The sequence below is a fragment of the Dunckerocampus dactyliophorus genome, chromosome 15 (assembly GCF_027744805.1).
Source record: "Dunckerocampus dactyliophorus isolate RoL2022-P2 chromosome 15, RoL_Ddac_1.1, whole genome shotgun sequence".
Classification (NCBI taxonomy): domain Eukaryota; kingdom Metazoa; phylum Chordata; class Actinopteri; order Syngnathiformes; family Syngnathidae; genus Dunckerocampus; species Dunckerocampus dactyliophorus.
This window is the reverse complement of record NC_072833.1, coordinates 12,913,312-12,940,671: the sequence shown is the minus strand read 5'-3', so window position 1 is coordinate 12,940,671 and position 27,360 is coordinate 12,913,312. Positions and strand designations below refer to the sequence as shown.

Below are 27,360 nucleotides of genomic sequence, written 5' to 3'. Positions count from 1 at the left end.
ACGCTTAAATATTTGTCGACGAAAATACTTTTAATAGAGGAGACGCGTGTGCATAACTGTGCGAAATGGAAATGTTTAAGAACTGAAATAATAAGTAAACATTAACAACACCGACAAGCTCCCTTTAGAGAGGCTAAATATTTTGTTTAAATTCATTTATGGGTTAAGAACACACAGGGTTTTTTCTTTACTGAGTTTAAAATAAAACACACATAGTCTTTTGGCATTGAAATGCGTTCAAACAATGTACGCAAGATTGAGTATGAAATGATGTTTGGAAATTTGGATAGTCTTGAACGCAACAAACGGCTGACCCACTTTTCCTGTCTCATCAAAAGGATCTCATCAAGATCAAGTTAGACAGCATTAGGACGATTACAGGCCAAAACTACAAGTAAAGCACACCTACAATCAAATAAATCACACATTATATGTCATCATTAAAATGTATTTTTTACTTTTGTTATACTACAAATCTATAAATCCACTGAAGTGAAAGTATTTGTGTAATTTCGACTGCAATCGCGCTCTTCGCTCCGGCGTCGTCATATTTTGAAAGCGTTCACCGGAAGTTGTGTGTGTTTCTAACAAAAAGACTTGTGGGTGCTGCAGCGTGTTGGCGCACAAGAAGACAAAAAGGACAAACAAGTTCTTCCAGATATAGACAAGAACTGAAGCCAAACCAGAGGACATGGACCTGAAGAAAATGCTCTCGTCGGAGCTGGGCCAGCGGTCGCCGAAAGACGTGAGTTCAAGCGCTTTTAAGCTAGTTAGTCTCCGCATGTTGTCATGTAAACTTGACCGGCCGGAGGAGGCAGGTTGGCTGAGCACATGGCGCACTTCTTGGCGGGGGGTTCCGAGGCGATCCAGACTAACTGGGAAGTTAAGCATGCAGGAAGGCTAAAGAGAATAAGTAGAATAAAAAGGCTTCACTTTGTCACTGACGTCTTTTAAGCGTGGCCCGGCTGCACAAACACATGGCGCCATGTTCTTTATTGTGCGTTTGTCTCAACGTTAACTTGTGTCTACTACTACTTGTCATCTGAGCCCGGCTGATGTCTGGTTTAATAAGAGTAGTAGACTGACCCTTCACTCTTAATGTTGCTCGCTGCAATGTGCTTCTAAGACAACCAACCAACCAACAATAACACAAGTGTTACTGTAGCGCGGCCTGTTTAATATTAAGGTGTGAAAAACTGTTCATTGTTTCTTTCAACGTCATTATTTGGGTTACCGCTGTACACAAGTTACGTACTGTGTTCCAGGAATTAGTCGGAGCCAGCGTCCATGTTGCGTATAAGGGCGCGTAGTTAGCGGCGCGCTAAAGCTAGGTAGCCGAATGTTCTTTAGCATCGACATTTATTACGCCACTCAACGCACTTTGTTAACATTGCTAGTAGTAAATACTCCTTTAACTTGTATTTCTCTCCCACCGATGGTTGTGCACCCACACTTCTACGTTTATCGCAATCTGCTAGCTATCTCTGTGTTGGGAGTTTACAGTCTCGGCCCGGGATACGTCCCAATATGAAGTGACTCGAGGTTAGGGAGTGCACACGGGGTCGATCCAAATACCGACAGTATCGATAACGTTAGTATCGAATCGACACTAGGATAATATACCATTGTTTGTTTTGTTTTCATGAATATCTGTTTTTGTTGTTTGTTTTATGTTTATATGTTATTATATTGGTTACAAGGTCAGGGAATAGGTCCTTGTACACAAGAAGGATTTTGATGACGGAAAGCCAAAGGATTTGAATGAGAGCAAATAGTGCTTTTGTTGAGTTATTTTGCACTGTTGACTTTATATTGTTAAAATAATTGTATGTAATTGAAGAGAATATTTTTATTACGAATAGGCTGACGGGCGGTCCGAGCCCCATCTCTCAGGTGGTCTCGGTTTGCCTTTCAGCAGACTTGAATCTTGAGGGAGGAAAGTACGAACGCCGACCGCACTGACGCACCAAAACACTGGATGTCACCAAATGCTAGCATAACCGGGTGATGCATACCAACACCCAACAGAAGTATAAATACAATAGTTAATCATACCTGGATCTTTTCACCAAAGGGGTTGTGTTGCTTATTACAGATCGCTATAACCTTTTTGACGTCTTTCTAGAATTTATATCCCCTTTGTTACACTCAGCTGGTTCTGTAAATCATCTGCCATTACGGGTGTCTAGATGCAACTTTTTTACTTCTGATTCGATACCGATATCGCAGCCTCGAATATCGTCTGATACTGATATGAATCCAAAATCAGTACAAATCATTCATACTTTTATTACTTATTTTGTAGTGTGGATTGTTTAGAAAAGGCATAATCAAGTGATATTTCTGAAACGTTATGAGGAAAAACTGACAAATTTACTTCTTCATGCCCTTAGTGGCGGCCTGGGAATTTAGCAAGGTTTCAGGTGCTGATTTGAGCGTTTAAACTCAACTTTACTCGCCACCGACAGGGGCTGGTCGTCTTTTCTGCTATAGCTAATGACTTATCGTCATCCCGTGTGATGCTGCTCCAAATGCACGATGAGTTTAGTCGTATTAAAATTATCCGGTTCTCTGCCGCCACGGGAAACTTGTGCATAACAAGTTTTGCACCCGGCTGCAATGTCTTTTCAGATTTTAACTAAAAATACACATGGCGGACATCACTCCTATTCATTTCTACTCTTTTAACACATGAACACACAATGTTGTTGTGATCACGTGGGTTCTATCTGGCTGCTGCTGGATAGAGTCAGTAAACGAATGCTTGTATCGTAGTGCCAATATTGATGCTTTTTAGAGGCAGGCCGATTTAATTTGATACTAGATTTTTGCTGATGTCGGCCCCATATCAGTATCGGGTCAGGACACCTGTATCTGCCATAGAAAGGAAAGTCATACAAATAGGCCTGTCACGATAATTGATAAATCGATTAATTGAACGATTAAAAAAAACAAAACAGGTAGACAATTATGACACCCTCGATAAATTGACAAGTGCATGTATGCGTGTCTGCTTGTCTGTCTGTGACAAACAGGCTGGATGACAAGAGGGTTCACTCTGCATCTGTATGTGCGCATTGGTTTTATAGTGTTATGAACGGAGAGAGTTTCTCTCATCTCATTCAGCCTCTTTGTTACTCTTACTTCGTTACTTTGTTACTCTATGCTCGCTACTACGTATGGCATATGCCTATGGCTATGGCAGTTAGCTCCGTGAGCCACCATATGCTAACATGAATGACAGCACAAAAGGAAATGCCACAGTGTGGGAATATTTCGGTTTTAAACAGAATGAACACGGTGAGCGCATGAACACCAACGACCGACACAGTTTTCTCAACTGCAAAAAAACCCCCACTGATGGAGGTGCTCAGGCAGCGGAGCCTTCGTCCCGACAGTCAATGCTGGGTCGGCAAATATAAACAAAACAATTCAAAATGGTGTGCGCCCACAGAGTAGACAGTTGTCGCTGGCTACATTGCAAAAACATACATACAGGTAACTTCTGTGTCAAGCTAATGTGGCTCACACAGGTACACCGTCGTACACTATACTTCAGTACCATCTAGTGGTTCAAATGTGAATGACACCTCATGACTACTATGAAATGGAAAAAATAGTCAAAAAATGTTGCGATGATATTGAATATCGACGATAATTTGTAGCACAATTATCAAACAGCAAAATTTGTTATTGTGACAGGCCTACATATGAATGTATGTGACATCCTGTTGTGTTGGGTGCGTGAGGTATGCTTAATGAGGGCAGTATCTCATCTGCTGACAAAATGTGTGAATGCAAACCTAAAGTGATCACCATGTATGTTTTTTCATTTTTTGGTACGGGCCAGAGCACCGGACCACAAGTGTGAACACATCTTCAACGTGCAGTTATCGGAGTAAAGATCTTTTCGAAAAAAAAATGTTTTGAACATGAAGTTGACCTCAAACGGTCTGCACTCAGGTCCAGGAGCTGGTTCTGGATAATTGTCGTGCCAGTAACGGAAAGTTTGAAGGCATCACAGAAGAGTTCTGCAATCTAGAGACGCTGAGCCTCATCAACGTGGGCCTGACCAGCGTCGCAGATATTCCCAAACTGGTCAAACTCAAAAAGGTGACAAATGTCCTGATTGTTGTTTTCTTTTCTTTTTTTCCCCCCCCCCAGTAATTGTTATTTCATCTTTCCTGCCTGTGGTTTGTTGCAGTTGGAGCTGAGTGACAACAGCATATCGGGCGGTCTGGAGGTTCTGGCAGAGCGTCTGAAAAATTTGACGCATCTTCACCTTAGCGGCAACAAGTTTAAGGACATTAGCACGCTAGAGCCGCTCGTGTGTGCATCATCTTTTTTTATTATTATTATTTTTAATTATTATTATTGTTTTAAAGTCAAACTGCTTGGAGAATAAATTGAGAACAGGAGTGAGTGCTCATCTTTTTTCCTCCCCACCAGAAAAATCTGCCTCAGCTGAAGAGTTTGGACCTTTTCAACTGCGAGGTGACCAACCTGGCCGACTACAGGGAGTCCATCTTCAAGCTCCTCCCCAACCTCACCTACCTGGATGGCTTCGACATTGACAACGGCGAGGCGTCCGATTCAGAGGGCGAAGTGGACGGGGCAGAGGACGACGACGAAGGTGAGGCTCCTCCCCTCTGGTTGTCTTCAACGATTTGGCCCATCTCTCTATTGCAGATGGCGACTCAGAAGACTTCGAGGAAGAGGAGGAGGACGACGATGAGGACGTGGTGGCTGAAGAGGACGATGAGGATGACGAAGAAGACGACGATAGCGGCGATGACGAGGTGAACACGCCGCACTTACTGCCATGGTTACGTCCGTTAGGAGACAGCCGTGTGAAATCTTGACATTCCCTGGTAGGACGGACACGTAAACGGAGATGTTGACAGCGAGGAAGATGTGGATGATGAAGAGGATGAGGAGGAGGAGGATGACGGTCAGTATGCTTGCTACCCACAAGCACATTCTATATGAATATTGACATCCATTTTGTCATTTGCGTAGACGAGGATTTGTCTCCGGCCAAGGGAGACAAGAGAAAGAGGGACCCTGAAGACGAGGGCGATGAAGAAGATTAATTCCTATCTGTCTATCCTGTCTTCACCTCCCTCTCGGCCAACTTCTGGGCTGCATTCCATTTTCTAACTGGTACCCCACTTTTTAAACACCAAACTTTAGTTGATGCCTGCCCATGGTCACATGACCAAGTGTTTGTGATGACATCATCACAAAGTTTCTCAGGACTTGAAGTTCATCAATCATGAAATATTAGAAATGTCACTTTTTAGATTTTGCCAAGACAAATGAATTATGCAATGTCAGAGGAGGTCAACGCACCGTGACCCCCACCCCCTCCTTCTGCAGTTATGTCATCAACTGTGCCCCCTCCCCCCAGCAGGCCGAGTGCTCAGGGCAAAAATTTTTGTTTTGGGTTTTTTTTTTCTTGCCAACACAGCTTTTAAAAGGATCTTTTTGTTTTCTGAGAGTGGTTAAATTGTGTTGTTTGGGGACTCTTCACCTCCCCGCCCTCTTTGCCGTTTACACTTACTTGTTCGTTGTTTTTTTTTTGTTTGTTTTTTTTACTTTCTGTAAGTTAAAGAAAAAACTACCAAAAAAATACAAAAAGGACTTTGTAAATAAAATCTTAACATTTTGTTCTCGTCTGCTAATCTGGATTCATTTCCTGGACCTTGATCGGGCTCTGGTGGTCCTAAAGTCCAAAGATTTGACAAAGTCAGTTGTTGGTCATTTTATTGTTCTGGTACTGTGAAGGAGCAAGAACTGTCAGCTGGTGGCGGTCTGCAGTTTTTTTCTCTTTTGGACTTCCTGTTCCAGGTGAGCGATCCTCACCTGTCAATAACAAGTGGACACATTAGCAGGAGTGGTGGTTACGATGTCCTAAAAAGGCCACGCGCACATACTGACATCTTTTTGGTCCAGTTCTTCCCGCAGACCTCGGATCTCCTCTTGTTGTTTGTAGAACGCCTCTAGGAGCTGGAAAGTAGCACAAACACACTTTCTGCATATAACTACATGGTGACATCACTAACATCCAGTCAGATTACACTGATATCACCCCCCAAGTTTAGTTTAGGGGATAAACTGTCGACGGCCACTTGAGGGCAGCTTTGTTCACCTCATCCTCAGTGGGGGGCGGCGGCCTCTCTGCAGGCTCGCAGCAGTGCGGCGTAATGTCGTATGTCCAAAGTGGTGCCTGGGTCTCGTCCGGCTGCCACCCTGAAAGCTCGTTGACATCTCTGCAGTATTTAGCGTCCTGGTAGGCCAGCTGTTCCTCCAGAAAGTTCTATAGAGAACCCATCAACAAATGTCTAAACTTGGTTGTGTTGTTTGATGGAGCTGACTTATACTGGTACTAGTTTTACCTCTGGCCCCTGCTGGTACCATCTTTTGGTAGCAAGGTTTTCTGGGTAAGGGTTGACCACTGGAGCGCCAGGACGTAAACACATCAGAACCGGGCCTGCTGGAGCCAGAGGAAGAATTTCTGCTGAGTCATTGTGCAGAAGACCAATGTCGGCAATCTTGGTTCAAGTGGCTGACTGACTTCTGTTGAAACCAGCCAGCCACTCCTGAGCCGTCATGGCGGCCCGGTTTCCTGCTGTCATGGGGTACAGGTCCTCATGAAAGGTTCCTGACTGACAGGATGGACAAAGAGTTAATTTTGGGACTACTTTTGCCAGATGTCCAGAAGAGGAACTCACCTTTTTGCGAGGTACGATCATGGACAGTGGCTCCACCAGGTCTTTGATGGCAATCAGACGATAGAACCTAAAAATCTCGCAAATGTTCACGTTGAGGCCGCGCTTTGGCATCACTGCTGAAGTACAATGGAGGTCACATGTTAGCGTAGCATGTAGCACAACAGGCTCTTGACTGGGTTTTCACTGCTCGTTATGTTACTGACTTTGTGTCACTCGGCAGCTCTAACTAGCTGAAGTTTTTGATAGAAATTCTTTTTGTCCTTTTCAGTCTATTTTTGCATGTATCCAAGATTAGGTGTTTTACATGTTAGTGTAGCATGTAGCACAAATGAATGGCTTTTTTCACTGCTCATTATGTTACAACTACCTTTTGTTTTTGTCTCCTGGCAGCTACAGCTAAGGTTCTTGTGTAAGTTCCTTTTGGCCTTTTTCCAGTTACTATATTAACATGTTTCTAAAGTTTGGTATTTTAAGTAGTATTTCCTGTCTGTCTAGTATGTTGTCGAGCATGCTAAGATGTGAAGGTGTGTTTTTAGTGTTGTCTCACCAAGTCCTTTGTGGGGCAGCGGCGACCTAAACTCTGTCAAGAAGTTGATGTAAGGTTTCTCAGAACTCAGCTCGTAGTACCTGATGTTCCCATCACCCTGCGACACACGCTTTAGCTGCCCTTTAGCCTGTTTTCATGTGCCATAACACTGAGTTGGCAGCTTTGTAAGACGTGTGCTTACATCACTTGGTGTGGTTTTGACTGACCTTCCCAGCCAGGTAGAGCATGTTGGTGTCAGGATCAAAGAACGGGAAGAGAACTCCTGCAGAGCCATCCAGATCTTCTTCATACAAAGGCTCAGACAGGTCATCCTGTGAACAAAACATGTTGCTACATTCTTCCTGCTTGTGATAGGTCTCATCCTCACATCTTGGTCTTCCTTTTACAGTAAGTTCTGCAGACGCCCTTACCGGGTCCCACAGTATTATCTGTCTATGGTTCCAGGGTGAGCAGCCGGTGCTCAGCAGCATATTCAGGCCTGCCATGTAGATGACCTTGTTGGCCCTGTGAGACTTGTTGCAGGACACCTGCAGCGCCAGTGCACAAAAACACATTGTCGTCTTTTACGAGGCTTCCTCCCTGAAGAACACACACCTGGAGAACCCGTCCTGTCCGAGGGTCCAGCACTCGCACGCGTCTGTCTTTGGACGCCACTGCCAGCCGGTTTCCATCCTGGTTGAAGCTGGCGGACAGCAGCAACATTTCTGAGGGGAGATGTGATGATGTTGTGTGGACTGGCGCCAAGACCACGCGCAGCGGGAGCCTGAGCATTGCCCCGTCCTGGGACACGTCCCACAGGAGGACCTGCCGAGACAGAAGATCCCCTGACAAATAAAATAATACAAAGGTTAAATAATTGTGTAGGCCGCCGCCTGACCTTGAAGTCGTAGGAAGAGCTAAGCAGAAGGTTCTCAGCGGTCGGATGCCATTCGATAAGCCCTACCCTCCTGGAGTGACCAATCAGTGTCTTCTTAGCCTGGGTAAGATTCCGTTGGATGCCGCAGGGTGGAATCTCCCAGATCTTCACCTGTGCAATCAAACATTCAGCCATGAGCACACTCGGCACCACAGAGGAAACCAGGAATTGGTCATTACGAACTGTGCAGTCCTCGGAACATGATGCAATGCAGCGGTCGTCGAATGGGTTCCACTTGACGTCCAGAACCCGGGCCCTGTGACCGCACACCCTTGGGTGCTGAGGGTCCACTCTGCCTGTCTGGAAGGGAGAAGGAATAATGATCTTTCACCCAACTGGCTCCTGATAACGAAGATGAGCCTACGTGTTGGATGGGCAGCACCAGGAATGACCCGCCCCCGGCGCACTCTGTCACCATGGCGATGAAGCACGGGTTGACTGAACAGTAGTGGTTGTCATGAACGCTGCGTGTGATGGGAACGCCGTCGTAGCCACGCTCTCTGCTGGACGCCTTACCAAAGACGTGACGGAACTTGGAGTAATGGAAGGACGAGCGCCATGACATCTGGAAAACAAGAAGGCAGATGTGTGTGTGTGTGCGCTGCTTGATAACGTCTTATCAATAACGCAATCCAATGTCGTTATTCAGCACCATTTTTTGATGCTTGAATACTTCCACATTTCCCAACCGATTGAGACAATTCCAACACCAAAACATTCAGCTCATTCAGGACTTTTTAGAATGACAAGTTTCCACGTGAAAAATTCCCACTCTTCCCGAAATTCCACATTTTTCAAACTACAAATTCTCTTTAAATTTGACAATCGTTACTACTTCCACATTTGTAAAACCATTCTGACATCAAAAACATTTAGGCCAGGGGTCACCAATGTTTTTCCTCATGAGAGCTACTTTTACAAAATGAAAATGGCCAAGAGCTACTCATTTTTGTAACATTTATTTTCAGAACTTATTTTAAACCCAAACAAACCAAATATGCTTGTTTTACCAGAACATTAACAAAATGCTGGTGTCCACAACTCACATTTTGTATTTCAGAATGCATTTCTTTCTACTGTTCTTTCATTATTAACTGAAAACCTGAATGAAAAGCAGGCTTGCGGGCACCTCATGTGGTCGTGGGGGCTACCTGGTGCCCGCGGGCACCACGTTGGTGACCCCTGATTTAGGCTATCTTGATTTCGACATGGGGGAAAATTCCTGTTTTTCTTGAAATTCCACACACTCGGGCCAAAAGTTCTTCTTGAAACGAATGGCATTTTCCACACGTTTCAACCCAACACAGGGAATTTCCCTTTTCAATTTGACAATTCTCGTGACATTTCTCAAACTATTTTTAACCATCCCCCCCATCAAAACATTCAGGTTAACAATGCCACATTCCAAAAATTCTGACTTCTCCAGTAATTCAATATTTTCCGTTCATTTAAGTTCATCTTCACCATTCACACACTTCCCACAAAAATTGCCTCCTCCAGTTGTCTTTTAATGTTCTTATCAATAATAAATCATACGCAAAGTGACAAACTGATCATGTGAGACAGCTAGCTTGTCTGATGAAATATTCATGAATTGTCATTCTAACTTCCTACTACAAATTGCTCCTGAACCTTTGGAAAGATCACTTTTCCTCAAGACTTTGCTTCCCATTGCTTCTGAGGAATCACATCCTCCACCCTCGCTCCCCCTTTTCTTCAGGGCTGCCTTTCCTGGTGTCCCCCGAGTCCCCTGCGCTCTTGTGCCTAGGATATCCAGGCTGGGCCTTCATTGCCCTCTGGGCCGTGGGGGTCGATGTTGCACCCTCAGGGTTAGTGAAAAAACAACTGAAACTACCACAATCTAACACAAACACTAGAATGCATACCCTGTTTTCTGCATCTTCATTCCTTCTGCAGCTTTACCTTAATACTTATTATTCTTATTACTGTTGTAGTTGCTTGTTTCTGAGCGTTAGTAGGTGACGATGCTATTGCTATAGTTGTTGCTATGTCTGTCTGTATGTTTTGCCCTCTCCTGGACCATCCCCATGTTCTTTAACGAGGTTCTACAACCAGATACCAGCTATTGCTGCACTTGATGTCAACACACAGCGACGAAGGCGAACCCAGCACTGCTTGTTGCTGCATCTCGATCTTTCTATCCCTGTTCATCTCCATTTTATCCAAGTCAGGTTCCACAACTAGATCCCTGCTATTTCTGTATCCGATGGTTATCTTCCAGCACACAAACAGGTGATGAAGTGGACGTTCTCACCATCTCTTACTGCATTTTGCTCCCTTCTCTCTCTCTCTCCATACCCATCCCTGATTCCCCCATGTAGACCCAATCCCAGTGACTGTTTTCTCTATCTTCTTTGTCGGTCCCATTTTTAAGCCGTGTACTGTTTAGTGGCTTTCAAAATAAAACTGCAATGCAACTTGAACAAGAGTAGTACTGTAGACCAGACTCACCTGTTGAAGGTCACATCTGTTCTGATAAAATGAACACACTGTCCACCTATACTGCATGACTAAACCTGAACAGGGCAGGCAAAAAAAGGGGGGGGGAGGAACTAAAGCAGTTGTGGTCTTTCTTACCTCTGACACGGTCATGTAGGAATGTCACAAATAGATGGGTGATGCCTGGACTTCTCTGCAAGCACACCAAACCTCAACAAGAAGGGTTACCTCCTCGTCCCTGTAGAGTGTTTCCTCCTGGTCTGTGACGTCCTGCTTTTTGTCCACATTAGCTGAGGTGTTTATGCACGGCTGCCCACACACAAACACGCTGCTACATCTGACACCGACTCCAGACACGCCGACCAGCTGAGACGAATGCATTAAAGTCCATCATTGCCAGAAGGTGACTAATTCTTCAAGGATGTCCTTGCACATTTTGGTTTTGGTGGAAAGATTTTGTATTGAACTGAATCAAAGGACTCAAATTATTACATGAAAACACCTTTTAATTACACAACATTCAGTTGTAATACCAAAAAGTATGCTTTCAAATCTTTGTTTGAATGTTAGCTGGTAACCAAACAAATGTCAGTGTTGGAAAAAGAGGAAATACAAATTTTGGACATGAATTAGTAAGAATACTGTCAAGTAAGGGTGTAACAGTACGGCATAGTCACTGTTTTGTGTGTATATTTCAAGGTGACTGTTCAGTTCATTGTTATTGACATGCAGCATTAATAGTTCCAGCTTGTAGCCCCGTTCCCCATTTCTACTGAAGAATACTGGCACGCTGCTCTTGTCTTATTTACTTGTCTTTGTCTGTTTACTTACTTCACTGGGAAAGACAAAGCAGGATAATGTTTTCAAGGCACTATCGCGCGCCAAAGGCTGGACTGCACTGTATTTGTTTACTGAGTAAGACGGCTAATGCCAAGCACAGTTCCTGCCCCTCAATGTGTATCGTGGGGGGAAATTTGTACGCTTCTATAGAGTACTGAAAAATTTGATTAAGAATACATGTACCGTTGTTACACCACTACTTTTAAGTAAACATTTCAGTAAACAATTATTGTTCTTGTGCGTAAAAACAGGACATGAAAGCCTGCATGTCACTCTTGTCAGCAGGAGGAGGAAGAAGATCCTGGAGGAGTGATGATCTGCTTGATCGGCAATTACTCTGTTAGTTCCATTCCAGCTAACGAGTCAGTGGAAGCAACTAGAAGACAGCGAGCATAGCACAGCTATAAGATGTAACTAGCACATGGACGACTCAAGTATTGCGTGTCCTCACATGGATTCATGTTTTTTTCAGAGGTGTCCAGCAGCAGCCCATAGCTCGCTGTCATCTCAAGCGGATCATCAGGGATCATCAAATTTGAGTCTCTGATGTCCAAAGCCTTGAAGTCGTTTTCGTTGGGCTCTGGAGCTACAAAGACGAGGTACGGTCAGGCCATCAGCACATCAGAAGTGAGTCACACACCAAAAGAAAAGATGGTACCTTTCTCTTGTGCCTGTGGCACCGAGCCATTGGCTGCCGGAGACACGGAAATGTCAGTGGCGGTCTCTCTGTCTTTTGGGGTCAGTTGGTCTAGAATGAGAACGTGTCATTGCGTGCGCATGCGTTTACTCGTGTGTCTGCACACTCAACAAGCAAACCTTGCTTGTCCAGGAAGACGACCTCAAAGGTGCCGGAGGGCGCATCTGCGTGATTGACAGGAGCCGCACGATGAAGGTCAAACGAGTACGTCTGCAAGAAGCTTCAGTTAGACAAGCGGGGAGACGGCCGGCCGGCCTTCCAGGTGTGGCTGGCTCTTACCCGGGACGCTCTCCTCAGCAGGTAGAGGATGACCAGCAGGGTAAGGATGACCAGTACGAGCAGCACCAGCAGGACGTAACCTAAAGAGCCAGGAGGATATTTCGTCCATGGGCCAAACATAACATGTTCAACTTCACTACATTCTTACCCCACGAAGTGTGCGAGCCCTCATCTGATGCTGGAAGAGAAAATCAATAATCAAGAAATAATAACAAAAGTCTAAAATTTTGTCGACAAAGGGGACCGATTTAAGCAGGTTCCACTGCATCTGCTAAACACTGGGCCATTTTGCTGGAAAAAAAGACATCCACATTTTTTTTGTGTGTGTGTGCATCAACAAGATCAATATGGATGATCTTGGTATCAAAGTAAAGGGGAGCCTTTAATGGTTACTTTAGATGTGAAAATATGCTGATTGTTCAGTGAGTTTTAATGGTAGACGAATGATACTTGTACCCTTTGGGGAGGCTAAGTGTTAACTTTGAAATGGTGCTAAGCAGGTACGCAAAATGAATGACTGTCGATTAACTGCAAACTAATGGAAATGAGTGTAGTACGCCATGGAACAGAAAGTCCGCCATGATAGTAAGCGAGAGGTAGGCGGGGCTAGGCGCACGTGTACAATCGTATTCACTAACTGAGCTGAGTGTAAAATAAAGTTATGCGCTGTACGTACACTTTGAAATGAATGTTATTTACTAAACAGAATGAATATGTTTGTCTATATTCATATAAATGTGTAAAAATCCATTATACTGTAGAAATATGACCTACATGTAGATGTAAAAAAACCTGAGCAGCAGCAGCATGAAAAAGTTTTTTCTTCATTTGACTTTTTTTCCTTTTTTACAGTGTTACCAACGCATAACAATAAACACACAAATTAATACTTATATCATATGGACAATTAACCGGAAGTATTTACACAATGCAACATTTATTGGGGAGTCCCACACAATATAGCCTACACTTTGAGTCTTGTCCACTGTCCTGTTTATTTACAACAACCAGTGTTATAATACAACATTTTTACGACACATACCTGTCATTTGTCTTGAAAAATGACAAATCTGGACTTTTGGATGGTCAATTAGACAATTAATGGCTGAGCAGCGTGCGGAGGACACTTTTACAATGCAATGTTTCCTGTATTCTGCTCAGCATCATAGCTGCCAAACCCGCGCAGGGCTTACTACGGAAGTGGATGCCGAGTTGACAGCCTTATTTATTTCTAGTATCAAACGCGTTAAGTTTGTCACTTAGAGTACCGTCTTGTTTTTGTTTTTTTTACACTCGGGAGAACACTGCCCCCTATCGTTTGGTATAGAATTGCAAGTCACGAGGTTAACCCAAATGTCAAACCCTTGACATTTTTGAAGAGTTTTCAAAAACGTAAAATAAATATTTTCCCAGGCAACTAATTCCATTGTTGAAGGTGTAATTCCATTACTAATTCAATACTTGAAGGGCCACACGGTGGACTAGTGGTTAGCATGGTGGCCACACAAACAGATGTTCTCCTGGTACATAGATGTATGTCGCATTAGTATATTCTGAGGCGATTCTAGAGTTTGTTGGGGCCCTAGGCAAAAATTCAAAGGGGCCCCTTTGCATAGCCCTCAACTGGGCTGGGACAGCAGTTGCCTACTTTGCCTGATGGCAAACAGCGCCCCTGTGTATACTCATACAAGCTTCGTGTAGCAATTAACATAGAAACACAGACGCAACCCAGCTGCCCCCTGTGTTGGGGCCTGGCGGCTTTAAAATGTTTAAAGTATTTTTCTGCTGGTGAACGCCACCGTGCCTTTACCTGCCTCTGTTGAGCCACTTGGCGCCATCGCAGAAACCTTTGGAATGTCCTCCGCATGTGTTGTGGTCTTCTGGTCATTGTCGTCATTAGAACTGCTCGTCGTTACGTTTCCTCCCCAGGTCGCAGATGTCAGCATTTGGGCCTGTTACATGTGGTTTAAACATGTGTTTGCTCTTTTCTTTTTTCTTTTTTTGAACTATTTTTACATTTGAGTGAATAATGTGGTGAGATACTGAAAAGAAGGTACCGTCACAGTTTGGTTTGATGTGTTGTTCTGAGGGGACGGCGTCAGCAGTGTTGACGTGTTCGTGACGGTAGGCACCAATGTGGTGGAAGCTTATGCAGCAAACATAGAGGAGATATGTGGACAACCAGGAAGGCTAACGTTTCTCCGAAGTCACTTTAGACTGTACGGTACCTGAGGTCATGTTGTTCTGTACGTCTGTTATGTTCAGTGCTTGGCAACCACACACCACCACTAGAGCTGAAAGACAGAAATAAGTCCGTCGCGTCCATGTGAAGTGATATTACTTTCTCACAGCTACAGAGTGTCCCTAAAAGTCTGGACATGCAGTGGTGTGAAAAAGTTTTTGCCCCCTTTCTCATTTATTTATTTATTTTTCTACCTCAGGTTTGTCAAACGTAAATGTTTCAGATCATCAAACAAATTTAAATATTAGTCAATGACAACACAACCGAACACAAAATGCAGTTTTTAAATGAAACTTTATTATTATCACAGGAGAAAAATATCCAAACCTCCATGGCACTGGGTGAAAAAGTGATCGCCCCCCGTTAAAACATAACTGAGATTAATTGAGATCTATCAGTCTGGAAAAGGTTATAAAGCCATTTCTAAAGCTTTGGGACGACAGTGAACCACAGTGAGAGCCATTATCCACAAATGGCGAAAACATGGAAAAGTGGGGAACCTTGCCAGGATAGGCCAGCCAAACAAAATTACCCCAAGAGCACAGCGACGACCCATCCAAGAGGTCACAAAAGACCCCACAACAACATCCAAAGAACTGCAGGCCTCACTTGCCTCAGTTAAGGTCAGTGTTCATGACTCCACCATAAAAAAGACACTGGGCAAAAACGGCCTGCATGGCAGAGTTCCAAGGCGAAAACCACTGCCAAAAAAAAAAAATTAAGGCTTGTCTCAATTTTTCCAGAAAACATCTTGATGATCCCCAAGACCTTTGGGAAAATACTCTGTGGTCTGACGAGACAAAAGTTTAACTTTTTGGAAAGTGTGTGTCCCGTTACATCTGGTAAGGCCGCATTTCAGAAAAAGAACATCCTACCAACAGTAAAATATGGTGGTGGTCGTGTGATGGTCTGGGGCCGTTTTGCTGCTCCAGGACCCGGAAGACTTGCTGTGATCAATGGAACCATGAATTCTGCTTTCTACCAAAAAATCCTGAAGGAGAATGTCTGGCCATCTGTTAGTGACCTCAAACTGAAACCAACTTGGGTTCCGCAGCAGAACAATGATCCAAAACACACCAGCAAGTCCACCTCTGAATGGCTGAAGAAAAACAAAATGAAGACTTTGGAGTGGCCTAGTCAAAGTCCTGACCTGACTTCTATTGAGCTGATGTGGCATGACATTAAAAATGCGGTTCATGTTTGAAAACCCTCCAATGTGGCTGAATTACAACAATTCTGCAAAGATGAGTGGGCCAAATTCCTCTACAGCCCTGTAAGAGACTCATTGCAGGTTATCTCAAACGCTTGATTGCAGTTTTTGCTGCTAAGGGTGGCCCAACCAGTTATTAGGTTTAGGGAGCAATCATTTTTTCACACAGGGCCATGTAGGTTTGGATTTTTGTCTCCCTTAATAATAAAAAGTTTCATTTAAAAACTGCATTTTGTGTTCAGTTGTGTTGTCATTGACTAATATTTACATTTTTAAAGTTTGACGATCTCAAACATTTAAGTGTGGCAAACACGCAAAAACATGCAAAAAAATAAATCAGTTTTCACACAACTGTATAATAGTACAATTTTTATAATAGTTAAAAAAAATCTTTCATTTCAGGAGTTCACTTCAGACCAAGAGACCGATTAAAGGCTCAGGAAGTTTTTGCAGTTCATTATGATTAGAGCATGAACCAGTAGTTTAGAAAATAAGAGTTTCACTTTTTGAATTGCACTACTGAAATTAACTTTTGAAAGACGACAACGAGCCTTTCTGGCATATTTACATGTTGAACTTGCATGTGCTCATGCCAATGAATATGCATTTTCCCATTTTACCTAAAATAAAATAGAATATAAAATGTAATGTTCTTGACTTAAACTTTATCATATACTGTACCAAGATATTCAGATATTTTGAAATGCGCCTGTACATATTTTTGTATAATTGTATAAATGCTGCATTTTTGCCTGTGTGTCCAGACATAAGGTACACCCTGGGCAATGATGTGATGGCCCCCACACGCAGGATGAACACCAAAGCGCATGCTGAGTGGAGGCCATGTTACAAAATGTAAGCATTGCGACTGAACTCACGCAGCAAGAAGAGTTGACGGTTCATCTTTTGTGACTGCAACAAGTTGATCAAAGATGTCCCTGAAGTGGTCCTCATCTGCTGCTTCCCACCCCTTACAGTATGTCTTCCTCTGTCAGGCTGTCCACCTGCTGCTAGCTAGCACTCTTTGTCCTTGCTGGCCTCACCCCTCAGTCAGTCGCAAGCATGAAAACTTTGTCTCTGTATGTACTCAGGAAGTGAGTCAGCGACCACGGAGCCAACACCACACCACACAGGATGTCATCGCTTAGAAGCACACTTCACTTAGTCTAATTTAAGATTTACTGTACATCTCAGCTCACCTAAAAACACCGGCACAGGACGTTGTTTGCAGCCTCAACTCTTCTGAGACAATTTTCGGCAATATTTAGGCGCGTTTGTGAGGTCGGCAGTCGCTCTCTTTGATGTTGCTCACCATTCTAGTTCTTCCTCACCAAATTCAAAGCGTGCCTGTATGGACGTTACTTTGTGTATAAGGAGCAGAAAAAGGCCTTCCCTAAAGTGTTCCCACTAAATTGGAAGCACACAATTCTTAGTGTGTTGGTGGATTAAGCAACACAACTAACAGGAACTGTAATCATCAGACTAAAAAAAAAAAAAAACACACACACACAAATTGTATTGTTGTGTCTAATAATTTAAATATTATCTTTGCAATCATTTTATCCATAAAGAGTGTCACCAGCAGGTGGCAGCACTCAGTTGGCCAGTCAGTCTTGTCACCATGGCAACGCAACATCCCGTCGAAGTAGAACATAGATGGACATGTGAAGTGTGTGTGCGTGCCCCGAATTACATAAGTTTCAGGAAGAAGTTTTAGCATTCTACTACAGTAGAAAAAATGAAAAATGTACTTCCTTAAGAATTGGGCATAAAGCAATTCAAGTGCTTCAGGATGTTTAAATAAATAAAGGTCAAATGAATGATTTTGTCTTTTCAGATGAAGCCTGCCTATTCCTCGTCAGTCCAGTCGGGTGCAATGCTGTGCTCCAGGGCGATGGCGGCCAACTCCTTGAGAAATTCTGCATACAGGACAATGGCAAACACTCGGCTCTTGTCTTGAGGCGGGATGGTGGGACAGGGTGGCAGGACGGCAAGGGGGGGCACTGCAAGAGAGGTTCTCACGGAGCCGTTGGGAAGAGGGCGCTCCAGAATATGGTCTCCCTCAACCTGGAGGCTGTCTGGAACACACGAACATGTCATTTTGTGGGCACAGGAGGAAGTGCAGGCTGAAAAACGCTCACCTCGGATCTTGCTGTCTTGGTCTTTAGCCAATAAGAACCTCCATGCCTGTGTCACCAAAGCTGGGTACTCTGGTCGCCCTTGGATGTAGCGCTCGATTTGTCCTTGAAGCGACACCAGCACCTACACTCGTACAGTGGAACACGTTTATGCAGATGCCGTTGTCACCATAACCAAAATCAAAGCCTAAACAAGGCATGGCTTGCACAGTTACTTGTGACTTTGGCCGGATGTTAGTTGCTGTGAGGTTAATACTTCTATTTTGAAGCTTACTTTGCACTGAAGAGGAAGTCGCTGTGTGCACGTTTCAAGTGTTGTGTAACTGGACAATAGTTACCTTTTATGATGAAGTTGACAATACTACATCACGTCGACATAATCAGACTGATAAGTTTTAGAAATGAGCCTTTTGGGTCTCAAATTTTATGTTGACAAAAGCAGTCAACCATGTATGTCGATGGCGACTTAGGCAGACACTTTTTAGTCAGCAGAACACGGGCCTGGACTTGATCAGTTGGTCAGCATAGATGGGTTTCGACCTAAGCAGGACCGGCTTATGCAGGTTTCACTGCACAATCATTGGTAAGTTTGTGTGTGTGTGTGTGTGTGTGTGTGTGTTACCTGGTGCAGTGTGCGCACACCGGCCTGCTGGTGTGCTTGTGTGGCAAGCAGAAAAGTTCTCAGCAGTGGCTGTGGGTACGACGCCAGTTGAGCCAGGATGCCCGTCACCAGCAAGTTAACCGCGATGGAGTTCTCCAGGAGGTTCTCCAAGCGGGACAGCAAGACACTGATGAAGGGACCTGAACCATAATGATTCTCTCAAAGGTTAGCAGAGTATGTTTTTTGATTGTATGTTTTGTAAGTACTTTTACTCACCTGTAAATGGAACATCATGCTTCCCACTGTCTCTCCCCCACTCCTCGTCGTCGTCGTCCTCCATCGCCGTCTCCTCTCTTTCCTCTTGGCACCTCACACCAAAGTCCTGACTCAGGTCCTCTTCCTCCTCTTCCAGTCTTTGCCTCAATTCGTGGACACGCCTCCTGAAGGCAGTTATGTCGTCCAGGTTGTTTACACACTCTGGCTCCACCTCTAAAGAGCGCATTAGCTCCTGGTACTGGGACAGGAAGTCATCATTGTTGTCTGGTGGATTTGGCGGCTCATGTGGTGAGCCTGTGTTTGTCAACATTACATCATGTGACTCAAAATGGCCATTGAGTGAAGGCTGTGTGTGATTGGTAGACGTTGTAATGTCATTGGGGCGGTCATCATCATCACTTTGTTCCATGCTATGACTACCACTGGTGAGAATGAGCCGTGCCTCCTCGTCTTCCTCTCCTTTCTCCTTCCTCCTTGCCACTTCCTTCTCAAAGTCTTCGCTTCTCTTCATAGCTTCTTTTGCGTAATCTTCACCCCTTATTTCCTCCTTTCCTCCATCCTCACTTGTCCTACGTGATGACATGATGTTGTTGACCGTTTCATGGACAGTCCTCCTTGTTGCTGTGGGGGACAGGCCTCCACGTGCTCGCCGATTTGCCTCCAGAATTCGTTCCAAGATGGCAGCCTTGGCGTCTTTCTGTGCGACAAGGTCATAGACCAGAACGTCGTCCTCAAATTCGCTCTCCTCCACATATGCACCATGCACCAGCTTGGCGGCACTGCGGCGCATGTCCTGTATGTGTCGAGGAGGCGGCGTGCGTGAAGGGGTGGAGCCTCCAACCTCCATGCTTTCGCCGCCATTTGTGAGCACTGTCGAATAGGAAGAATCATCATCTGCAAAGATGTCGTCCCACTCAAGCTCCAAAGCCGAGCCGGCTCCTCTTGCTTGGTTAGTCGTGGAAATGGCATCCACAGAGGAAGGGCTTGGGGAGGCACCTGGGGGGGGAGGAGTTATGCCCATCGAGTCGCTTGTGAGTCGCCGTACCATATCGTCCTCATCGATTTCCCCTGATGTGCCAGATTGGTCTTCTTCTGGGTCATCGCCATCGTAAGGCGCCGACCAGTGTCGACATGCTCTGAGAGGCACACCACCACTCATCAGCACCAACAAAAATGGCCTCCTCATGTCACATGAGAGTTCCACCAACCTGTAGGAAGCGGAGATGGCCTGTCGGGCGTCCGAGAGGTAGTGGAGGTAGTTGACGTCCATCAGGAAGTCTGAGCCTCTCCAGTAGCCGACGCTGTCGCCCGCAAACACATCTGACCAATGAGAGAGCACAAGTTCAAATTTGTTCCGAACAGTTCAAGTGACGCCAGCTCATAGCATAGCAACCTGCTCCTTTGGACCAGTGGATGTGCTCGCTGGCTCCGTGTGTGTTTGGCAGGCCGACAGGACACCAGGAAGGCAGCAGGAGCAAGAACGAAGAGGCGCTGGAGGAGCACCAGTCCTTGCGCTTTAAGGAGAAGCGCTGCTTCTTGCTCAGGTAGCTGCAGGGAATCAAGAACCTGACGACACACAATGCTCATCTGTTACTGGACCTCATTTGGTAGCCTACCACCCGCATGATGGAGCCATCTTTCCATTACTCTGACCTGAAAACCAGCTGGAGCATCACGTCCTCACAGAAGAGCCCAATCAGAGTCCTGAAGAGGGCCAGCGACACCGTGCCCAGCTGAAGAGCACCAAGACAGGGTCACCTCCTTGACCACGGCACTTAACCGTGCCTTGGGGTGGGTGTTACCTGGAATGGTGTGTTGACTCTGCTGACCAGGGTGTCCAGGATGTGCACGTTGTCGTGTGTGTGCAGCAAGATGAAGGACAGAAAGGTTTGGAGGAGGGCAGGCTCCGAGATGGTGCGCAGAAACAAGTCCAGGTAGGCTGTGGTGGTCATGACCTCCTCCACTGTCAGCTACAAATACACACTTCTTTCAGCACTAGTACATGCAGAATAATGTTGAATCTCCACTTGGGGGCAGCAGAAACCAAATGTCTTGAAAGCAACATGATTAACTACAGTACAGTCCAGTACAGTGTGTCACATCTTACATTCTTTGGACCATGTGCATGTGTTCAGGTACCTTGTGCAGAGCGGGAGCCAGCACAGGAACCAGGAAGCCATTGTAGATGTAACTCAGCAGCTGGGAGCGAATGGAAGGATGAGCAACCTGGAAGACAGGTAGGATTATTAGGATGAGAAGATAAATGATTGACTGTGCGTGTGTGCGTGCGCGTTACACTGGTGACTGCGCTGCAGAAGCCCAGCGAGTGCAGAAAGTGGACAAGAGCAGGAACCTGGTGAAGCAAACATCTTTTATTCATTTCAATTCTTGCGCTAGAGTTACACACAATGGCTTCATGGATACCTGTTGCCAGTCGGCCCGGTCCAGACAGTTCCACTCGTCACTGTAAACCTGCAACCTGGCCGGGAGGGAGGAGTAGAGACCTGAAAGACCCGTGGCCAGAACCTGCAGCCAGCCGACAGATTGATTTTTAGTACAGTCACCGCTACGTTAATAAAACACCCAGTACTGTGGTCTTTAGAAGCACCCAGCTCTGCTGGGTCCAAATTCCACAGCAGATTACATTAGATTTGGATTCTTTAGCCAGTGGAGAAGAAACAACAAAAATAAAAACAAGAGCATCATCAGCGGCATGCTCCAATCACACGCAGTCTTGCTAATCCTGCCTCGACCTCAAGCCAGTCTCTGACTGATTTTGTAATCTGCGCTCTACAGGAAGATTGAGGTCAGATGGTCACATGGCTTTAATGCTGAAGGTGGCACGTAGTGAAAGTGAACAATAAAACGTACAAAGTGGGCCGCCAATATGGCCAACATTAAGGCAGTGGTGGAGCCACGAGGTGGCCATGGCCACCCCACTGGCCATCCAGACATTTCAGGTATCACACACACACACACACACACTGAGAAAAATACAGTGCGCCATCAGTACCCAGATGTTGCACTCAACATGCTCCCAACTGCTGTGTTCAACGATGCCCGCTTACCACCCTCAATCCTCGCCATCTTGGCTATGGAGCAAAAGGGGACGGACTAACTTTAATTGCTGCAATTCATAATTAAAAAGAAGAGAACGCGACGAACAGAATAAATATTGATATTGTCATTTCCGGTAAGTGTGCAACAGCAGCAATTGATTTAGGACATCCAGGTACTGGTGGTGCACTGTATCTCACCATACTTTTTTTTTTATAGAATGCACTTATGCCCTCAAAATGCTAAGTGTAAGTAGGGAAGTGTGCGAATTGAAACCCAGCCACAGCCTTTGATTTTTCTTCTAATGGCTGCACAGCGCCCTCAGGTGGTGAGGTCCCTCACAGCTACTACATGTTACAGCCAGCCAATCAATCCAAGGCTACCTTTCCAAATGTTTGACACAGAGTAACCACAGCCATGAGCACGTTAGGTCGTTACGTAACGAGTCATAATGAGATCACAATGCACGCTCATTCATGAAAACACCAGCAAAGTTCTCCTGTGACTAGAGCAGAATGGACAGAAAATTGAAGGCTGTGGGGGCCACTGTGATACATTTGGAGTATTAAAGACGCTAAAACCATTCCAATGTAGGTTAATATATGTCAAGCTACCTGAACAGAACAGCATAGCATTGTGTTTTAACTGACAAAGCAAATTACTGTAATATCTACTTATACACTCAATACAAACTCTTTTGTATTTACTCACATCTTTTATGAGCTGAACTAAAAGAGCTAAAACTATTTCTATGTACACAAAAGGCCTATTTCTTTCATACATTCACAAATCTGTGTTAGAGATAATCAATCCACCTCACAGGTGTGGCATACTGTATCAAGATTAGATCCATCCAAAACGTGCAGATTTGTGACACAGCACAATGCCACAACTGTTGCAAGTGTTGAGGGAGCGTGCAATAGGCATGCTGACTGCAAGAATGTCCACCAGAGCTGTTGCCTGTTAAATTAATGTTAATTTTTCTACCATAAGTCGTCTACAAAGTAGTAGAATTTTGGCGTCCAACCAGCCTGGCAATCGCAGACCACATGTAACAACACCTGCCCAGGACCTCCACATCCAGCATCTTCACCTCCAAGATTGTCTGAGACCAGCCACCCAGACAGCTACTGCAACAATCAGTTGCAAAGAAACCAAAGAATTTCTGCACAAGATGTCAGAAACCGTCTCAGGGAAGCTAATTTAATACCCGTCGTCCTTATCGGGGGCTTCACCTTATTGCAGTTCGTCGAAGTAACCGATGTGAGTGGACAAATGCTCACATTTGGTGGTGTCTGACACTTTGGAGGTGTGTTCTCGTCATGGATGAATACCAGTTTTCACAGTACAGGGCAGATGGCGACAATGTGTCTAGCATCGTGTGGGTGAACGGTTTGCTGATGTCATCACTGTGGATCGAGTGGCCCATGGTGGGGTTAGGCATATGTTATAAACAATGAACACAACTACATTTATTGATATTTTGAATGCACAGTGATTCCGTGTCGAGATCCTGAGGCCCATTCTTATGCCATTCATCCACATTCATGTTACAGCACCTAAATTTTGTAAAAAGCCTAAACAAAACCATTATGTATCTTCAAAGACAAAGCTTTGTTTTATTATTACTTTTTTTTTTTAATCAACAATTTAGCTTCTTTTCTTTATATTGTGCCTTTTTTTTCCTCCGGGCTGCACTTTGGACACCTCTGCTCTGGATGGCCACACCAGTGGCCATGGTTTTCTGACCCCTATGGAGCCCCCCCAATATAGTAAAACTGTGCATTTTGGAGTGGCCTTTTATTGTGGCCAGCCTAAGGCACACCTGCACAATAATCATGCTATCTAATCAGTATATTGATATGCTACACCTGTGATGTGGATGGATTATTTCGGCAAAGGAGTGCTCACTAACATAATTGAGACAGATTTGTGAAAAAATATTTGAGAGAGATAGGCCTTTTTTGTGTACATAAAGTATTACATCTTTGAGTTCATCTTATGAAAGATGGGAGCAAATACAAATGTTTTGCCTTTTTATTTTTGTTGAGTGTATATGCTATTTAATGATGAGTTATTATTTATTTATTTTTACCAAAAGCCAATGAAAAATGAGCAAGCGAAAATTGCGGAAAGCATTCACCAACTAACTTGTCATCTTTTAAAGGCAATTCTGACTTCACTCTTGATTGGCTTGATATAATGCTATTTGAGGCTCATTGAGCTTTGCATTAGCAGCACATGCTAAGGGCTTCATTTAAACCTGCTGTGTCAGCTCTTCAGCAAATTCCTGAAATTCCCCAGGAGACCATGGCGGCGTCTCATCAGCTGGAGGATTGCTGATGAAGGATGTACATGTAAAGAATGTGAATGTGTGTGTGTGAGAGTGAGAGTGCACACTTACAGGGCAGAAGTATGTGTTCTGGCCAATGTGCTGGGCGACCCGAGGCTCGGAAGCCGAAAGCGACATTATTAGCAGCAGAGCTTCACGAGCCTGCTGACCCACAGGACCTTGCCTGAGAGAGTGATGGTGACGGTTAGTTTGTGCTAGTTTTAAGTAAAGGTGTGTGATGAAGACTCACCTGTGCGTGTACGGGATAAGCAGGGAAAAGAGCAGGAAGTTGGCAGCACCCTGGTCCTCGCTGGTGTGGAAGAACAGTTCCAGCACCGAGGGGTCCTTGACCAGCGCTACGCACAGCTGGTTCAGCAGGAGGACCAGCTCCGCTTCCACGCGGCTGTCACCATCTGCAGTGTGTGGAGCAAAGGCTGTTAACTGTGAGTTTGTATGTTCTTGTGGATGATGTGGGATGAGGCAACGTACCTGCTCCGGTACCAGCACAGGACGCCAGCAGCGTCATGAGCGGCCGTAGAATGGGCTTGTGGTGCAGAAGAGGCTGGCGGGCCTTGGTGAGGAGCATCTGGTACATCCTGAGCTGCTCCAGTTTCATGTCCTCTGTGAACTGTCTCCTCAAGCTCCACAGGAACAGGCGCTCCATCACGCCCTCGAGAACCACAAACTCCAAAATGGGCCCCATTGCTCCTCCTGAGGACAGAGTTTTCATGCAAATGTGACTTTCTGAACTGAGACGGATTCTTTTGGCTCTCACCTTGGCCCGCCTCCTCCTCCATCAGCAGGAACAGCATGTGTTCTACATAGTTCTGAACAGCGCTGGCCTCGTCAGGCGGGATGGACCCGAGGCGCAAGCTGCCGCTGCCCACATGACCAGAGAGGAAACTGAGCGCACTGGCGCTGCCTCGACCCGGCTCATGCTTCTCCAGAATCTTCACAACCTAGAGGTCAAAGAGACACAGTTAACGGGTGAAGGTGTCACATGACACAGACACACCCACTCACCTGCGCCCAGTGGTTCTTAAACACAATCATGCATGTCTCCGGGTCCACTCCTCTCAGTGTCAGCGACTTGCCACGGTCATCCCCGCAAACAGCGGAGGCCATCATCCTGACCTATGCTCAGACAGCTGCAGCATGTTCTCAGGTGATGGAGGAGGAGTCGGTCCCTGGATCACTGTTCAATATTGGAGCGCGTGTGTGAACGTGCACGGGATGTACTGTATGTGTAAATCATCGACTAGTGATCAACCAATTGAAAAAAAAAAAAAAAATGGAAAAATGGATTAAGCTGTCCTGTCCAGAGAGTAGAGGTTGTCTACGGCCACATGTAAACAGGAAAACGGGAACAGGACCCACCCAGAGTGTTCCAGGACATTCCTTGAATTCCCAACTCCAACAAATCCTTAAAGACACCTCCAGCACCACAACATGGACCAGCTGGTTGGTTCGTTGCCGATCGTCCTGTGAGATACACACACACATTGGTGAGGACACACACAATATCACCCCCCACCCAACCCCCAACCCCATGGTTGGCCCTCACAAGAACAGACGCCCAACATGTTTCTGTTAGAAAGAGATTAATCAGGAATGAAGCACTGATGTTTAATCCCAAGCCACCGCCACTGTGTGCGTGCGCGTGTGTGTGTATGTGTGTGTGTGTGTTGCCCCCATTACACTCAGACTGTCGCATGCCATCACACAACCAGGGATTAAATACTCAACACACAATAAAAGGTCAGTTTTTAAAATCTAAACTACATTTAATAATGCCACGTTCCACAACACACAAACACATACGTTCGATTCCCACAGAAAGTATCAAGTTTGCAAGTTCTCCTGTTGGGCACACGTGTCGACATTTCTAAACTATTCAGTCTTATTTCTTACCTCACCAGCTTATGATCTGAAGTCCTGATAGGTGGACAAAAACAGTTCTGAGCGACGTGCGGTCAGTTTGTGACCGCAGCTCAGCTCTAAGGCTTTAAACTACCCTGCTGTCAATCAACGGTAGGTAACACATGGCCGCGCCCACAAGCTTTAGTACGCCACGCCCCCCGAAAGCAAACGGCACATTTTCGTCTGCCTTTCGTAATTGTTTTTAATATCTTCTCGTTTTTCATCCTTAAACAATACAACAACAAATACAAACACACACACATACATACAAAGAAACATACCAAAAGCAGACAAACTCCCTTGCTGACCCGGGAAAAGTTGGTTACCAAGGAAACATGGTCTGTCTGGGGTGACAGCACAGAGATTAATCCGAGGCAGGAGCAAAACACTTAGGTCTTGTGAGGAAATTAAAGAATAAATTACTTCCAATACTTTAAATATTTTGACATCTTAAATGCTTCATATACAATTTGAGCAGGCTTCAAATGTTTTCGACAAACTTGAGTTTACAATGTGACGTCACCGTGTCGCTCGGTGTGTCCGTGCTGGCCTCTAGTGGCCAAAAGTTGAAACTGCCACCGATTTGCCCTTTTAAAACTTATTTGCATGAACTTTATTTGCAAGAAAGAATTTAATGAGCTAATTTGTCAAACGTGACATTTTCGTAACCATTCGAATGATTTCTTCAAACTTTACATTCATGCAGAATTAAATGTATGTAATATTATATAGTTATATGTGACGTCACAGCGCCCAATGGCGGAACTGGAAGCCTATTGAAGCTCGTTGTTGCTTATTAAAGCTTGTTGACGCAGTAGAAACCCAACACAACTAGTTCCAAGGAATTCTAAGTAGTTCCGTGGGGATACAGCGAGGCTTTCGGCATTAGAAGTGTTTGGAATCTGTCCCGTTGTTAGCCTCTGAAACCAAACAAGCCAGGCGGAGTCTCTTTGGACCCAAAGTTGACGTCGTCCTCTTCAACTTGCCGCGACATCGGTACCGACACCGACTTGACAAGCGACATGGCCGAGGCTCGGCCAGAGGAAGAGGAGAACATGAGGAGGAATACTGGCGAACAAGTGATCCGACGCCAGCCCAACAGCACCGAAGG

General features: G+C 45.1%; 3 protein-coding genes and 1 pseudogene across 11 annotated transcripts in view; 2 read left to right on the top strand and 2 right to left on the bottom strand.

Annotated features, from left to right (window-relative positions):
* The first annotated feature begins 580 nt into the window (after positions 1-580).
* Positions 581-5,677, top strand: LOC129194866 (acidic leucine-rich nuclear phosphoprotein 32 family member B-like). Its single transcript, XM_054800358.1, has 7 exons — positions 581-745; positions 3,964-4,113; positions 4,205-4,327; positions 4,450-4,633; positions 4,690-4,799; positions 4,876-4,951; positions 5,020-5,677. Exons 1-7 carry the CDS (start codon positions 692-694, stop codon positions 5,091-5,093), a joined length of 771 nt encoding a protein of 256 aa, XP_054656333.1. The 5' UTR covers positions 581-691; the 3' UTR covers positions 5,094-5,677.
* An 82-nt stretch (positions 5,678-5,759) lies between these two features.
* LOC129194987 (coronin-2A-like) lies at positions 5,760-10,810 on the bottom strand (annotated as a pseudogene).
* Positions 10,811-14,456: 3,646 nt separating this feature from the next.
* LOC129194864 (FHF complex subunit HOOK interacting protein 1A-like) lies at positions 14,457-26,350 on the bottom strand. 5 transcript variants are annotated; one of them, XR_008573821.1, is made up of 20 exons: positions 26,241-26,350; positions 25,707-25,811; positions 25,353-25,524; positions 25,105-25,288; positions 24,819-25,040; positions 24,580-24,742; positions 24,402-24,513; positions 21,365-21,466; positions 21,237-21,293; positions 21,080-21,166; positions 20,743-20,910; positions 20,594-20,673; positions 20,334-20,506; positions 20,149-20,260; positions 18,941-20,076; positions 18,686-18,864; positions 18,067-18,187; positions 16,804-18,003; positions 14,702-14,767; positions 14,457-14,619 (listed from the first exon to the last, which is right to left on the bottom strand). XR_008573821.1 is itself a non-coding variant. In XM_054800354.1 (17 exons), exons 2-17 carry the CDS (start codon positions 25,455-25,457, stop codon positions 17,774-17,776), a joined length of 3,231 nt encoding a protein of 1,076 aa, XP_054656329.1. In that variant the 5' UTR covers positions 25,458-25,811; positions 26,241-26,350; the 3' UTR covers positions 14,797-17,773. The 5 variants fall into 5 exon arrangements, 2 of the variants coding, with proteins under 2 accessions (XP_054656329.1, XP_054656330.1); XR_008573819.1 differs by having other exon boundaries at positions 14,458-14,619; positions 25,353-25,811; XR_008573820.1 differs by having other exon boundaries at positions 14,458-14,619; positions 25,353-25,811; positions 26,246-26,297.
* A 654-nt stretch (positions 26,351-27,004) lies between these two features.
* wu:fy63c09 (uncharacterized protein LOC797544 homolog) overlaps positions 27,005-27,360 on the top strand; it is a 34,591-nt gene continuing 34,235 nt past the window's right edge. For 4 of the 5 annotated variants that reach the window (XR_008573817.1, XR_008573818.1, XR_008573816.1 and 1 more), the window contains exon 1: positions 27,005-27,359. Coding sequence is in view for 1 of the 5 variants with exons in the window: in XM_054800353.1 (XP_054656328.1) it covers positions 27,272-27,359 (88 nt within the window). In the remaining 4 variants the exon portion in view is untranslated. The remainder of the gene's footprint in view (position 27,360) is intronic. The other variant, XR_008573814.1, reaches the window with a different exon arrangement.

Coding starts and splice junctions, on each gene's coding strand:
- LOC129194866 (XM_054800358.1), top strand. CDS start 692: ATGGACCTGAAGAAAATGCTCTCGTCGGAGCTGGGCCAGCGGTCGCCG. Junction 746..3,963: donor GCCAGCGGTCGCCGAAAGAC/GTGAGTTCAAGC, acceptor GTCTGCACTCAG/GTCCAGGAGCTGGTTCTGGA. Junction 4,328..4,449: donor TTAGCACGCTAGAGCCGCTC/GTGTGTGCATCA, acceptor CCTCCCCACCAG/AAAAATCTGCCTCAGCTGAA.
- LOC129194864 (XM_054800354.1), bottom strand. CDS start 25,457: ATGATGGCCTCCGCTGTTTGCGGGGATGACCGTGGCAAGTCGCTGACA. Junction 25,289..25,352: donor TTAAGAACCACTGGGCGCAG/GTGAGTGGGTGT, acceptor TTTGACCTCTAG/GTTGTGAAGATTCTGGAGAA. Junction 21,294..21,364: donor ACCGGGCCGACTGGCAACAG/GTATCCATGAAG, acceptor TTGCTTCACCAG/GTTCCTGCTCTTGTCCACTT.